Raw genomic sequence first — 16,242 nt, 5'->3', positions numbered from 1 at the left:
CCTGACAGTACCGTCACGCTTCTTTGTCAGCCACCGTGGCTTCTTAGAACTATGAACCTTTTACAAGATCTTCAATGGTCATTACACACAAGACAAAATGTGTGATGTTAGGGCAACCCAATAGAACAGCTCTCCACCCCACCCCAGGCTGGCAATACTAGAGGACTGAGAGGGTTTTCCTGGGGGCTAGGATGGAGAAGAGGGCGGGGTGGGGAGGGTGATTGGGGTAATTACACACAGGCAGACAACATATGCTTCTCATCAGGGCCCAAACACCCTCCCCCATTAGAGAACTCTTATTTTCAAGCTCCAGCTTTTCCCATATAGGATACAAGTATGGGGCGAATAGCCTTACCTGACCTACCATTGGTGCACTAACTGTATTTTTTTTGCAGCTTCAGCCACAAAAGTAACAGCTCAGGCCATTTACTGCTTTGTCATGTGACCCTGGCATTTAAATGAGATTCAGTACAGAACACAGCATCAACATTTATGAAGATAAAATTCACAATTATTTAAATTAAATAAACAATATTTGCGAATGTAGATTGCAGTGGTGTAAAACTGCACTGCATTATACAGAATGAAGGTCAAGGCTGTAGTGCAGTGCAATTGTACTACAAGCACAATAATGGTCATGGCTTATTGAGAATTTGTGGGGTTGCAGTTTGCTGTCATGGAATATAAAGCATTGTTATGTTTTCTAGTGCAATTGTTTGCTTCAACTCTTGTATTGTGCAGGTGTGCCTAATGTTATGACTTGTAGGTGTGAATGAATGAAATATTCCAAAGTCTTTCAGGTCAGGGACATTTTACATTATTATTATGTTGTCTAAACCAGTTAGCTGTATTCTAGAAGAAACAGCAGGATATACTGCATTCAAACATTCTAGATGTCATTAAATCTGTCACGAAACGTGCACAGTACCTGGGTCATGAAATGGAACCAGAACAAAGTTTTTGATTGGCCTGGTCCTTCGGTTGAGGGTCTTCTCCAGGATCCGCGAGGCGCCCTCGATCACCTGCTTGAGGTCGTCGTACATGGAGCCGGTCACATCGAACACAAAGGCCAGGGTCGAGGCGCTGTCATCCACCCCGTTTCCCCCCTCCAAAACGGGGGATGCCCGGAGCCTGTGCACGCTGCTACACACCACCAGAAGCAGCCACTTTATCAGCAGAACTTTCATTTTTTCCCCCGATTTTACTGCATCTGTCTGCTGTAATTAGATGAATCACTTTGGGGGGAAAAAAACTTGTTAAAGTTTACAAACTGCGTGTCTGTTTTAAATCGACAATAAATCTGCGTATGTCCAAATCCAGTGTAAAGTAGATCCAGAGCAGCACATCCGTGCGTAAGTTTGAAGCAAAGTGTGGAGAGGCTGACTTGGAGCGCCCCTGGAGAGCTGGTGCTCTGACGCTCCAAACAGGGGCGGAGATGGTATTAAAAGGTTCCTGAGACCCAACCTGACTTGGATGTGTGCGTGAGTGCGTGTAACTTGACCCCACAGTGACTTCCAGCCTTTAACCCGATTCAACATTCCACCTCCAATTCAATTTGCTCCCAGAGACGACACTTTGGACAGCTTGGTGCACATGCTGTAAACATTGTCTCAGCTTCCTTCTTATAAATAGGCACCTACATTCAACTGGCACCAATATCATTTTACACATAGCCCACATTCAGATGTAATGAATGGAGCAGTAACTTTACAGGATGCCAGTCCATACTCCTTTAAGAATAGTCTAAAATCAATCAAGAGTACATCTAAAAGTCAGCCAGAAGGAAAAAAAAAAGGCAAGTCCAAGCAGGCCCAGATAAGAGTCACACAACACAACCCACAAATGCAACCACACTAAAGCAACACTTAATTCACTTCATTATACATTCAGTGGCAGGTTCCAAGATAGTGAAAATTCCAGACATCACAATGCAGTTAAAATACGAGGTCATAAAAAAACAATGGGCCGCAAAGCCACGTAAATGCATTTTATTCTGTGCTCTCATACTGATAGTTGACGGGTAAATTGCATTTGTCATTAATACATGATCATTTGCATAAGGCATAAAATCTGTTACACTGCTCAAACTTGTAGCTGCTTAGACGGCATCATCGCATATTCTAGCCTCACATGGTAGGGCAAATATAGAGTTAACAATAGTCGCTCGCAAAAGCGTTACAACCAGAAATGGTGTGTTTGTTTGTGTGTTAGCTGAGGGTGCATTGTGACGCTCTCCAAATAAATAATGAGCCTCAATTAATATGTAAACTGTGACGATTGGTGGCGTTGCTTGGCCAGGGCACTATACACACACTTGTGCTCAAAGGGAAGTGAAAACACAATAGGATTCACAGGCAGCAAACATAGTAAAATAATCCATATAAAACTCGGTGCTCCTTCTACACAAATAAAAACTATTCTCTCAAGAAGAAACTCGTACCGTGAGAGCAAAACAATCCCACAATAGTAGTGAAAAATGCAGTGCAAAACATTTCAACAACTTTGATAAAAATAAAACTTCATTCCATTTTTAAGAGAGTAGAATCCCTTGAATACAGCAATGCAGGAAATAAATAAGCATAATATTTACATTTAACAATACACTTCTTTGTAATGTTCAGATTTTGCTCATTTGAAAACAACGCAACACACTTTTCTATGTTCAATTCCGGTGTCATATAGTGTCGATAGCACAGTTCCTTGGTTCTTCATGCGAAAAGTCTGGAAATAATTCCTCTCCTTAGTCTCTCGGTAAGGAAAGCAAGAAGGCTGTGATACTTGCAAGGACAACATACAGCGGCAACAGAAGCACATTAACTTGATGGAGCGCTTTGCTGCCATGTTTGAATGGCATCAGAAGATACGGATGATCCACAATCCTTAGGTGAAATCTTAACAAATGTCTGCTGATTGAAACTTTGTCCAAATGTTGTCAGTCTACTCCTGGATGGGCGTCTGGTTTCATCAACTTATTCGTGTGATGCTGCATGGATTTGTGTGTTTCAGATGCTCAACTAGATCCGAGTTAAGGAGTTAGGAGAATGATCATCATAGAAAAACTGTCTGTACTCAGACCATGCACGGTAATCACTTCAATGGTGCAACAGTGTGTTGAAAATATGCATTCACAAGCTCACTTCACAGTTGACAAAACGCTGAGCACAATGTCAGCAACAATTGGCAGCGGCTGGTGGATTACATGAGGCGGTGAGAGAGTCGAAAGGCTTGTCTTCCTCTTCACTCGGCACTGCAAGACCATTTGATTGCCAGCAAACAAGTGGGTCGCTTGAATAATTCATAAGAACAAACTGGGAGCAGAAAGCAGCTGCTTTGCTTTGGATTCTGGCCATTCACTGATTTTTTTTCTTTTTTTTTTATTTGCTCAGATGACACGTGGATGGCAAGATTTGTGCTCGAAAATAGCACAATGTGTGTTGGAGCTTTCCCCATACATCTACTGTATGTATGCTGGTAGCTCGTGCATGAATACTCCACTCACCTTACATTCCTAAACTAACCCGTCATAAAGAGACAATGCTTGAACAATAGATGGGTCAGCTTTGGAGCCCTCCTGAAATTCCTGCAGAGTTAGCTTCCCGTCTGCATTCTGGAGGAACAGAGAACAGAAAGAAACTGAGGGCTGCTGATGCAGTCACACAGTATTACCAGCAGGGGGCAAAGGAGGTTTTGGAGACTGCATTGAGGCATCAGTGCTGATGTTGGCTTGGCACATTTGGATTTTAGCCAGAGTGCTGACACAAATTGCCAAGTGCTGCTCTGCTGCAGAGCTTGTCTAAAGCACTGGACACGCCCATGCAGGCCTCATCTTTCACTGAAGCTCGAAGAGTGGGCATTGGCACTGAGGGTACGATATAATGTTGACAGTATGAATGACACTGTGGTAGATACAGCTTGCAGTTCTAAATTTAACACTGTCCATCTCAAATCTCTCTGGAGGTAGCGGCCACAGTACATTATTTTAGTGGTAAACAAGACATACTCCAGGATACACAAAGCACAACTCAACACTGACCTTGTCCATCATTGCAAAAATGCGGTCCACTCGCTTTTCTGGTGTGTTTTCTTCTTCTGGAAGCTCCACAGTGTTTCCCTAAAATACCACCTACAGTATTAAACTTACTATTTCAAAGGCAACCTCATCTAAGCACAGTCAATCCTCACCAATGGAACACTTACCACCATCTGATAAATGGCATCTACTATGTTCAACATCTCATCACGGGTGATGTAGCCATCATTATCAAGGTCATACAGCTTGAACGCCCCTGAAAAGAGAAAAGCATTAAAGTATAGAAGTACTTTCCGAAGCTGTTATGATCACTATGGCGGATCCCCACCCCCTGGCAATTAAATATGCACAGCCCTGCAAATTAAAAAAAATTGAAATTATTATTTAAAAGGGCTGTCAATCGATTAAAATAATTGATCGCAATTAACCGCATTTTGTCCAAGTAGTGGTAAACGATTCAATTTGCAACTACAATGATAATTACATCAAATTTTATGTAAAAGGATAGCAATTTCGGAACTATGGGCCATTATTTAAAACAATACTGTCAGCAAGCATATTTTTGTATTACTATTTTTCTATAGTATTAGCATATTAGCTCTTAAACTCGGCCACAAACGTTCAGCTAATACAAAATGTGAACGAGTGAAACCAACACTGTTAATTTGTGTCAGCTCAAAATAATATTTATTTATGATACTGGTTTTGTTTAATGTTTGTGAGTAAAAATGCCTTTTTAGGAATATTCAGAAACAATTATTATGAAACATGTGCCTCAATGCACCTTTCCTTCATGGAATGTACAAATGAAAATACCTAAAATAGTGGCAATAAGGCAATAGTCATAAAACATTTAATCCAAATTGCAAACTCAGTGTAATTTCATTATTCTTTTAAAACACATAAAAATACATAGAAATTAACATTTATATTACAGTAAATATTATTTTATGACAATACTGTAACTATCAATTAGAAATCCCACAGTTTTTGAATGTTTAATGCGATTTGTCCTACTTTTTTTACGGTCATTGAACGCACCATCTATCCTTCTACGATGCGCAGAGGGATGTATGGATGAATTTTCCCCCTTTTTCTTTCACCTCATATTTGCTCCCAAATGCTGATACTATGTGGGAATGCATAAAGGTAAGATTTTATGCAAATTTCAAAATGGTGATCAACACAGCAAGTTGTTACCTGTAAGCATGCAAGAGCCTGCTGTGCTTTGCAAATCAACAGTACCGTTTCATATGCAAAGCACTTACAGCCAAATCTAAATCCTGTCCTTTAAATGTCAAAACTTGTGATGGAGGGTGCATCTTCTTACATCTGAGCTTCTCATCCAAGGTCCCCCGAGACGTCACAGACAACGCCTGGATGAACTCTGAGAACTCGATGCGCCCATCCTAGTGGCACAAGGAAGGAAAAAGAGAGTACTTTCACTTCACACTTCCACTTCTTCAGAGATGTCCTTGCTGCGTGCTTCTCAAAAAGGGGCCAGACGCTTGCTTCAAGTGAGTAGCCATTTTTTACATGCACCTGGCTCTCTCTCCTGAGGCAGAAATATGTCACCTCTGGTCATTAGTTAGATGGATGCCAAATGGCTCACAGTCTACAAAGTTACACTACACATATACACAACTACCGTGGATGGGAGATAAATTCGTCCCACTGTGTTTTCAACAATAATGATTCTACTTGATCATTTCTGACATTGTGGAAAATCTCATCAAGTAGTACAACAGCTCAAAATTTGCACTATTCGTGCTACTTTATGGGTAGATCCTGGTTTTGTAATGTGCATCACTGCACTGTAGCAGTGGTTTTCAAACTGGGGGATGCCCCCCTAGGGATGCATGGTGTTATGACACAGGGTTACCATGAGAACCCTTTACTTTTTTCAAGAAAATATGCAGTTTTTATATTACTATTTCAAAAGGTTTGTCTCTTGAAAATGGCAATAAAGGCATACTGTAAATAAGAAAAATGAGGAGGTAAACCTCAAACCAAACCAAAGTTTGATTGGAGTAAATTCATTCATTTATTCATTTTCTACCGCTTATCCTCACGAGGGCTCGGGGGTTGCTGGAGCCTATCCCAGCTGTCTTCAGGCGAGAGGCGGGGTACACCCTGGACTGGACATATAGACAAACAACCATTCACACTCACATTCATACCTATGGACAATTTGGAGTCGCCAATTAACCTAGCATGTTTTTGGAATGTGGGAGGAAACCGGAGTACCCGGAGAAAACCCACGCATGCATGGGGAGAACATGCAAACTCTACACAGAGATGGCCGAGGGTGGAATTGAACTCGGGTCTCCTAGCTGTGAGGCCTGCGCGCTAATCGCTCATCCGCCGTGCAGCCTGGAGTAAATTCACATATAATTTGCATTATGAAGTCACCAGGCTCTTTTTTTTTTACATTCCAGCTTCCCCCCTTCACCATAGCCATTGATTTTAACCACCTGTGCTATGCGCAACGTACATTGTGAATCCTCTGGGATGTCCCTTCCTGCAACCCAGAACACGGTGAAGCACCAAAATGTCGCCTGGATAATGTTTCAACTGTCAAATTGGAGTTAAAAAGTAAAAAGTTTTCAAAACCACTGCACTATGGGATGGACAGAGGGCGAAAGATGACGATGTGCTGTGATTCAGACCAACTCATCAAGTTATGAGTTGTAGCCTTGAGCCATCCAGTGGCACTGCGCTGCATGAAACAATCAAGTAAAAAGTATCTTCCTGTTGGTGAAGCAGTCAGCCTCACTTCCTGTCTACATTATTCTCAGTTGTGTGCGGTAGGAGCCCATTCTCCAGCAGACATGCTCATTACATACGTCATAAAAACTAGTAAGATCAATGCATTGTCCAACAATGCCTAATGTAGATAACAGAGATAAAGATCACCCAGAGGGACTGCCTCATCTTAGATACAAAGCATCATAAACAAGGCCACTAACCCTGCAGGGGAATACCTGCATATGAAGAGATGGTCAATGGCAGTCAGTCTTCCAAAGGGAATTCTAGGCCTTGTTACATTGCAATGAAACAAATTATATCATAGATGTCTGCAATATACTTTAGTCCCCTCTGTGGTACTCCATGGAAAAGTCAATCAGATTTGGCAAGGAGGGTTCACAAACACGCACTCCTATAAGCTGTGATGCTAATAAGTACTGAATTGTCTCAGAATGAAGAATGATCTGAAACAGGATGTGTAAAATTGAAATTGATCAGAAAGCAACAATTGACATTTATTTTATCCAATATGACAATGAAAAAAGAATGACAAGTTGCTAAATATTCAGAGTGAGTACAAACAGCATTAGTATTGTGTTTCCTTCAGAATGAGAAAATGCACATTACATACCTTATTTTCATCAAACACATTGAAGACAAAAGAGGCAAACTTGGTCGGATCTCCGAAAGGAAAGAACTGCTTGTATATCTTCTGAAAGCCCACAGAATCCAGCTGCCCACTGGGACAATCTTTGATGAAGCCTTTGTACCTGTCGGGAAAACGAACACATGTAAAATACACATCACATTAAAAGGGAAAGTAGAATTAAGACGATAGGGTAACACAATCATGATAAACTCCTCACTTCTGCACTAGACACATTGTAGAGATGTGTTTAATGAAAAAGGTGGAGTGCAAATTTTGTCTCATTTGTCTCATTCACAGATAAGACAACCACCTTAATCCAATAGCAATCCCAGTGTGATTTAGCTCTGATCAAATTACTCTCTTGTCTTCTTTGATAATATGTACTGCTGACATATACGTACGTATGCTGCCCTTTCGCCCCTAGAAACAAAATACTGTATCTGGAGATTGACTTAACGGCTATCAGACTAAATATAGACATTATTCATAAGCAATTTCCAGTGCACTCACTCATAGGTGGGCAGCTTCCTTGTAAAGAAAAAAGGCAAAAAGGCAGTCCGAATAAGTACTAATGAATGACAATAAGGAGCATGCAAGATAGTGGTGGCCTAAACCATGATAGAATAAAGGACAGTGATAACACGCACACTTGTTATAGAATCAATTCAAGTCAGCATTTGCTTTTGATCACCAGCAAAACTAGCCCAAGTTCTCACAGGGGAGCAGTACTGGTGGAGTGCTCTGATGTTGAGTACATCTGTTGGCTCCACACTTCTATGAAACTACTCTTAATCTGCTCTGGAGATAATGAAGCAAACACCGTGCAGTCAACGACATGAGGGAAGCGCTGCAAGGATTGCTGCTATAAGAGCGAGACCCATGCCATTTTCACATCTAAATTATCTGCTGAAATGTGAGAGGATGAAAGCATGTCTCACTATTGTGCAGAATACAACCAAATTGGGATTCACAGTGCAGCATATATAATACATATCATATTTCAAGGCCAAGGCGCTTTACCTGAAATCCTTTGGCTTTAATACCTCCTCAGCTTTAATACCCAACGATGTAATATTATATCTGGCAAGCAAAATAAAGTTTGCAATGATAGAAAACACTGGTGCATACATTAGGGCGGTCATTTTAAGCAGCAGGAGTGCACAATATTATTCCGTAATTCACAATGACTCATAGAGGAGATTTCACATATTTATATATTGGATTGCACTGTATGATATAAAATAGGAATAAGTGTATTAGCTATCTACCTATTAATTAGGGGTGTAACAATTTGTATTAATAACGATTCGATTCATATCACAATTTTTTTGTTTCATGCATATTAATTATACCTCTTTTATGAAGAATTAGAAAGCACATTACAATTTAATGTGCAACACATGCATTTTGATAACTAAATTTGATAACTGTGTCGGTGCATGTGCTCTAATTACACGCCATCTGGCAGTTCCCCTGGTAAAATTCTCTCTCATTCCTCACAGTCAGTCCTGTCAATGCCTGCTAATCTCCAAGTGACGACTCATACAAACATGAGCGTGATGCTAACTGGCTTTTAATGACCAGAGAGGTCAGAGACTAGACACATTGGGCTACGTTCACACTGTAGGGTATGACGCCAATTGAGATTTTTTTTGGCAAAAATCCAATCTTTTATGTGATTGTTCATATTACCAAAAAAATGTGAATGCAATGCATCCAGGAAGTGATGTGCATGAGCAATACATGATTAACTAGTAAAAAATTGTGGCATATAGGTTGGATATATGGTATGGGTCTTTTATTCCTCCACTCAAAGGCGCTTAAAGCGCTTCAACACTGTTAGCACATTTATATCCTGAGGTCTTAAAAGAATAATGATTTTTTTTTTTTTTTTTTTGGGGCGGGGGGGGTGAGGTATCCGATGCCTTCACACTAAAGGCAATTTTTGGCAGGGTACAAGATAACCTACGAATGATGGCTTTATGACTGTGCTTCCTTTTATTAGATGTACTATTCTTTGTTTTTTCATTTTCCCCAAAACAGTAGCATAGCAGAATCAGCATTCAACAAACAAGAGACATGATTGCACTCATACTTGAATCTTTTCTGTAATGAAGGTGCAACGTTTGCTAGCCGAGTGCCCGCGGCTGTCAGATCGTGCCTTCACAATCACATTTAGAAATTCACACTTCAAACGTAATAATGACTCTCACCACTGTTGTGTGACTTCTACTGGTCTGGAGTGTCACTTCCACATAAATGTGTGTCATGATTATCTGTGTACTCATAATGTTGGCTCTGATCAGGCAAAACAGCAGGTAGAAAACAGTACAGGAAGGAATAATTCGTAGAGTCTAGAGTACGGCAGTCATTTAGTGTAAGAAAGTCCAATTTCCTTAGACCCCAGACATTCTTCCCATATCAGGGGTCTTATCCAAACAGAGCAAAAAGGTAGTTGAAGAACACATTAGTGTTACAAATGGACACAAATCAGTAAATCTTGGTTTTTAAGGCCACATTTTGGGCAAAATATAACAAAGGGCCTGTCCACGTGAGAACATTTTCAGGTCGAAATGGTCGAAAAGTATTTTAGTGTTGCGGCCTTTCATATACACGGCAATGCCGTTCTGGGTCCTCTGAAACAGGTTCTTTTTTTTTAACTCCCAGAGTAGGAAAATCTGACAACGGTGCCTCATCATAGCTGTGTGGACGAGCATAAAAATACTTTCTGAGAGCGATGACGTTGACCGGTTCTGTACTGCTGCCAAGAAGCCAACATAATATCTGAATATTGTGGCTGACATGGCTCCCAATCAACATTCCCTTGATATTTTATTGTCTTATTCTCCAAAGTAACAAAGTAAGAGGATCACATAATGCCAAATTAAATCTCACACTTACCACTGTTGCACTTCTTTCTCTGTAACTGCAAGAGAAATACAAAGTGGCAGTTACATTGCAGTTAAACTTTCTTTAAAAAGGTGTTTTCTACAAGGGAGGAAATTGATGACATCATTAATTATCTTGGCTCAGTCGTTTGGGCAGTAAAAATGTGGCCACATGCACCTCAGTGAACATAGCTAGCAGCCAGGTTATCTTAAGCAGGGAATTTATAGATTCTTTAATAGTATCAGACATAATGAAGAAAGAATAACAATTTATTCAGACCAAATGCAACCAAATGGGACCTATTCTGCTTTTTCCACTTTTCTGACCTATAAATGTAGTTAGAATGCTGCATTCTCGTGTTAAACAATGGCAAAGTTTCACATAATGAGGCTTGTGCATCTGAAAGCGAGCCTTGAAAAAATGTTGGGATAGCTCAAAACGCTCGGTTTCAGAGGGTGCTGCAAAATAGTTCCCGTTCCTGTCACAGAGGAGCGGGCTCCCTTATGGGCGTGGCTGTCGGCCAGATAATCCTCTGCCCTCACTCAAGCTCTGCTTCACCCGCCGCCCCCAAAGCTCTGCTTCTCTGTTTACGTTGCTAGCAATGGCTAACATGTTTCTTTAGGTGTAAGGGAAAGCCTTGTTTGTTTACAATTCCGAAAGCCGCCACCATCAGGCACAAGTGATTGGAGTTCCTAATATCCTACCAGCAAAAGAAATTAATTTCAATCTGTCAACGGCATTTCTCACTGGACTGTTTTGTGAATATGGGCCACTATGCAGGTGGACTTGCTGACAAACTTTCTGAAGCCCTACACCTTTCCAACGTCACTTGGTTGTGTCGAAGTGTCAGAAGAGCAAGCAGTAAGTAACAGTGTCCTAACTGTGTTTATTTTGTCTAAGTCATGGAGCAAAAGGCCCCCAAAAATGTGTAACGACCACATTTGACCTTGCCAATGCTGTAGAAAACCTAATGCTAAAATGCTTACCATGGAGAGACGTCGTGAAGTAACCTGTTTTCTTGAGAAACTTTGGACAATCCAGTCTGTACTTCTGGATCGGATTCAGGATCCAACACATATGACTGTACGTTAAAAGCGGACATTTTAATGATAAATAGCGTTTATTATCAACTTCTATACCGTTTATCAACTCCTATAAAGTTGGGCTCGCAGATAGCGGAACAAGATCGTCTGTCTTTCTAAGCACTCAGGAGTGTGGCCAACCACAGCGATGTAGGCGTGCCTGGAGGAGGGCTGTGGGTGGAATACATGAAAACAGACCGTTTTCGCGGGAGGCATGGAATCCAAAGAAATACAGCCAAAATAGTGCAGATTCTGAAAGAACTATAAAGCTTTGTGAGCTGGTTGTTGTGTGTAGCTGCTCTATAGGAGTCCACAACTCGATACAAAGGGCCAAAAAATTAGTATAATAGGTCTCCTTTAACACAAGAGTGCTACAATGCTGTCCTGATGGAGATTTACCAACATACTTCAGCATATGGTTAGTAGGCAAATTATTCTGTTCTTGTGTTTAGATATAAAGAAGGTCATTGTCATGCTTACTGCAAAGGTGCATCCAGAGTAGCAGGGAAAAAAGTGGTAAATGCCATTTTAGTGTTTGTTTTTAAATCACCTGTAGAAATAGAAAGGATTGAAAACCACATACAAGCATACAATGGTACTGTTTGTGATTGCTTCTTGGACAAAGGCCATCAAGAAGGAGACAGATAGCTTTCACCTGTACAATTCACCTAAAGAGCATTCACATCGCCCCTGGCACTGAATGTCACAGTCAATCTCATGACTGTCAGCCAAGCTAAACTACCATTAAATTGGCCTCAAAGTCAATGTAGTCACCAATGGAATGGGAGTTCACCATGGCTTATTTTTAAAAAGAAATGTTATATAACTGAGTCAGAGGCTATGGGTAATAATGCGATCTGTCCATGCAGGAAAGCACAGGGCTCGCTTGGCCGGTTGGCCCTGGAGGGTCTGCTAGAACCCTTCCCGCTTGCACTCTTGTCAGTTTGAGCCTCTTTATGGCTTTGACAACACAGAAGAATCATCACGCTCTTAGATGGGCCAAGCCTCCACCCTGGAGACATTTTAATATGACTGCTGGTGTTTCCATGTGATGCTAGGCTGAGCACTTGTTGGAAATTCTATTGTATTCTAGTCTCTCTTTAAATGCTGTTGTACACTTGTCTTCTCATGATGGGGGTTGCAATGAATGTCTTTATGTGTCATTCATAAAGATGTCGCTGCATCTATCTAACAAATTTGACAGCTTTCATTGCTGGATAGGCTTTGGTTGGATTTCTGTCAACACAAGCTATTATTTTGCGGAAAAAAAATCACCCTCCCTCTTTTCGCCAAGGAACAAAGAGGCACTTAGAGAAATTTCCTAAGTCCCCAATCTGTCAAAAACCAAAGAAAAGTGGTGACTAAAACAGCAGACAAAGCTTCTCATGGGTTTGGAGGAATAAGAGGCAACTGGATGAAGTGACGTAAGATTGATGGGAGTCTCAAGTCAAGAGAAGAAGGAAGACGAATCCGGAGAACAGCTGGGTTCTCCTCTCAGCGATGCTAACCAGACACGGTTCTAATTACACCATTCCCTTCCCTACTCAAAGAGGGCAATTAGGGTATGGAGCAAGAGAGAATGATTGAGAGAGAGCAAAAAGAACAGCAGCGAGTAGGCCAACCAAGCACGAAGCATCATCTTCCTCCAATTGCTGCTGCAGCAACCTTCCTCCCCTCTGCTGTGGAGCGTGCCACCATGAAAATAACACTGCCATTAAGCAGCCAATGGATGTCAACTCCCACCCACTAACATCTGCACATTTCATTGCTCAAATGACAATAATGATATCTATAATGACATTGCTGTGCTCCAGAAATAACACACAAGTAGGGTGTCTTCCCAGTAGACACCATGCAGGTGATTATCAAACTGATTGAAAACCAAGGGGGGAATGTTAATGTAGCAAAGGTTGAAAGCAACTGAAAAAAACATGTGAATGCCCCATAGTGTGGTCAAACGCTTCTCTCCCTTTAGAAATAATTTATCTCAGATCTGTTTTATGTAAGGTTTTATGATATTTTTTTTCTGTACAAATACAATTACTGATAAGTACAAAAAGTTTAATGACTTGCATGTATAATCTGGCAAAACCAGTAGCTCCATATTCATGAATGTTTACAACATGATGAAAAGATGCTGATTACAACATGGGGTCTGACCTTACCTAATTACAGTTTGTCCAAGATCAAACAGAAAGCTTTCCCAGCGAGAATCTAGTTAGTGCCATTCTTCCAGTGGTAATAGAAGCAGTGGGAAAAACAATTTGCTGCACATTCGGAGTGGAAAATAGGATGTGAAAAGAAGCGGTAACAATGTGTTCTCCAAGCTGCCATTGCTGTTAAACATTTCTGCAGGATTTGCTCACTAAAATCAGCGGGGAAAAACACCAAGAATACATATACTCACAGTAGGTTTTCCTTGTCAACTCCTCCACCACCTCTGGCTTGAGCTTGCTGTTGGATTTACCCATGATGTTCAGCTCTCATCCACACCTCCAAATCCACCTCTTATTGCCTCACCTCACCTTCAGTCTCCTCCTGAGCCAGAAACATATACAATCAGAGGCCAGTTAATACCGATGTAATAACAACAGTAGATTTAAGAAGCCCACATTATTTGGATGCAGATTAATAAGTACAGCTTTCATCCAAACAGATTGAGATCAGTGCCAATCTAGCTCACTACACTCTGAATGGAGCCAAGGGTTACTGTAAATGAGGGTCTGTCAGACTGTACAGTCTGTAAGAGCATGGAGTGCCTGATTTCTTCACAGCAGTCCGTGGGAGAAGAGTGGTGCTTGGATGTGTTGCAACTATCGTCCTTGGATGCAAAAGTCACCACTCGACGGGTGAGTGAAGCATGCTCCCTCCTTCACAGTCTCTGTTCTTCCCACTCCGTCCTTTCCCATCACTATCTCTATTGCTCTGGATAAGTTTCTGTTGAGAAGACCCAAAATCCCCCAACACTCTTGACAGCTGAGATAAGGACTAATGTAAACAAACACAATCAACAGAGAGTGCTTGCCTTATGCACTTTGCACTCAACTGTGATTTCTCCAAAGAAATAAGAATTTAGTAATGATTTACAAAAAAGCAAGAAGAAGCTAGGTTTGTATGGAGTGGTCCACTATTTGTCCTGGTTCTAAAAATAAGCATGCGAGTTGTCTTGAAAGCTTAAGCAGATTTGAAGAGCGACAGTTCTCTCCTCCTCCATTCTGACTCATAATTATCCCTCATTCCTGGCCTCAAGATAGCATGGTAGGGTGATTCCCTCCTCTCTTCCTTCAGCAGATAGGAAATTAGGAATAATGCAATTTCTCTGTTCCAGTGTTAGCATGCACTGACACCCGACTGCAGCCACACAGGTGTGTAGTTCTACTTCAAGTCCCATACTCTGGTCCAGATTATTGCAACATTACATCTTCAGTACAGTAAAACTAACCTATCACACCACTAAACCCAGCTTGTCAGGTTGCAAGGGATGACAGAACTGAATTAGTAGTGAAATTACTCCTTTAAAAAAGTAATCATTGCGTTACTTTTTGTGACTTTCAATTGTGCCGTTATGGCAAAGGGCTGAGCTCTTAACTTGCAATTTTCTACCAAAATTCGGGAGCAGTGTTTCCCTGAGAGTGAGTAAATAAAACTCTTGTTGACTAGCAGTAGTGAACAATGGCAACTGAAGCAACATCATTGATACAGATCTTTGATGTTGATATCAGTGCATAACAATCATGTCACAGTGATGTAACATTATAAATTGTAATTAATGACATTAATGTTACTGGAAAACAATAATTTCAATAGTCACACCGCTTTTTTTAACGCTGTTCCTCCCAACACTGCTCAGGACTAGAGTCCACTGTTCTGTCCAGTTCTTTTGCTCGTGGACTGCATTCACAGTCAAACAAAACTAACCATACTCAAGGAGTGACACTTCATTAACAAAACTGACAAAACTGTGAACACCATAAAAGTACTGTACAGTGTGTAGGCACCTTCACTGCAAACATCCACATGTGTCCACGGTAAGTGATGTCCTGCTGTGGAATGCCAGGCATAAAATGACCATCTTGAGTCTTCTCAAATCCTGTGCTGCAGGTTATTGCTGTGAGCATGAACACACAAGAGAGCAGTTGTAAGTTGTGGTGATGCAGTTGAAATGAGTAGCATGGTCAGCTAAAACCAGAGAAAAAAAAAACAGATTGGAAAAACCCTTTAAAAAAACTGCAGCTGCTGAAAGTACCCTGCAGTAAAACTAAATCAGTCGCGTTTAAAACTCTACGTCTTCACAGAAACAGGTGGCAAGAGAGAAAGTCATACGAGTGCAGTTATATTCAGGTGGAATGAATGAACGACTAAGATCAAGCGAATATCAGCCATTTTTTTAATATATATGTTACGGCACAAAACAATCCCGATATTGTCAGGTTGGATGTTGCCTGGCAATGCCATAGCAACACACAGTTTATGGCGACAGTACGACGGCTACTGTATGTCTTGCTAGCTCGCGACGTTTGGTACTAAAACGCAGTGCAAGCTACTAGCCACCCAAAACAAGTCACAAAACACACAAGGGGGAGGATTAAAAACAGGCTTTTATACATATCGAAGCTTTTACCTGATGTACAGCAGCGGAAAGTCGCCGTCCAGTCAGCCAAAAAGCGAACAGAGATGAAGTGTTCCACCCGAGCGCATAGCCGCGTGTTGTGCTGCCACCGACAGGGAGTGACGTGTGTGGCTGCTGGCCTCAGTGCGCACACATTAGTCACTCTCAACACTCTAGCTCACTGTTTTTCACACTAAAACCACCTTTACTCTCTTTGACCATCCCTCAGTGGCCA

The 16,242-nt window shown here is 41.2% G+C and overlaps 2 protein-coding genes across 3 annotated transcripts in view; both read right to left on the bottom strand.

Annotated features, from left to right (window-relative positions):
• hmcn2 (hemicentin 2) overlaps positions 1–1,511 on the bottom strand; it is a 50,948-nt gene extending 49,437 nt beyond the window's left edge. Inside the window, exon 1 of the mRNA XM_058070888.1 lies at positions 929–1,511. Within this exon, the coding sequence (XP_057926871.1) occupies positions 929–1,187 (259 nt within the window). The 5' untranslated portion in view covers positions 1,188–1,511. The remainder of the gene's footprint in view (positions 1–928) is intronic.
• Positions 1,512–1,865: 354 nt separating this feature from the next.
• Positions 1,866–16,242, bottom strand: LOC131128458 (neuronal calcium sensor 1). Of its 2 annotated transcripts, XM_058071333.1 has the most exons (10): positions 16,020–16,242; positions 15,397–15,506; positions 13,806–13,936; positions 11,303–11,569; positions 10,329–10,353; positions 7,410–7,548; positions 5,361–5,439; positions 4,198–4,286; positions 4,034–4,111; positions 1,866–3,607 (listed from the first exon to the last, which is right to left on the bottom strand). In XM_058071333.1, the coding sequence occupies exons 4-10, from the start codon at positions 11,391–11,393 to the stop codon at positions 3,509–3,511; spliced, it is 600 nt and encodes a 199-aa protein (XP_057927316.1). In that variant the 5' UTR covers positions 11,394–11,569; positions 13,806–13,936; positions 15,397–15,506; positions 16,020–16,242; the 3' UTR covers positions 1,866–3,508. The 2 variants fall into 2 exon arrangements, with proteins under 2 accessions (XP_057927316.1, XP_057927317.1); XM_058071334.1 differs by lacking the exon at positions 11,303–11,569 and having other exon boundaries at positions 1,871–3,607; positions 16,020–16,225.

The sequence above is a fragment of the Doryrhamphus excisus genome, chromosome 4, assembly GCF_030265055.1.
Source record: "Doryrhamphus excisus isolate RoL2022-K1 chromosome 4, RoL_Dexc_1.0, whole genome shotgun sequence".
In the NCBI taxonomy this organism is placed as follows: domain Eukaryota; kingdom Metazoa; phylum Chordata; class Actinopteri; order Syngnathiformes; family Syngnathidae; genus Doryrhamphus; species Doryrhamphus excisus.
The sequence above is the reverse complement of the archived record's forward strand: the minus strand, read 5'-3'. Positions and strand labels throughout refer to the sequence as shown.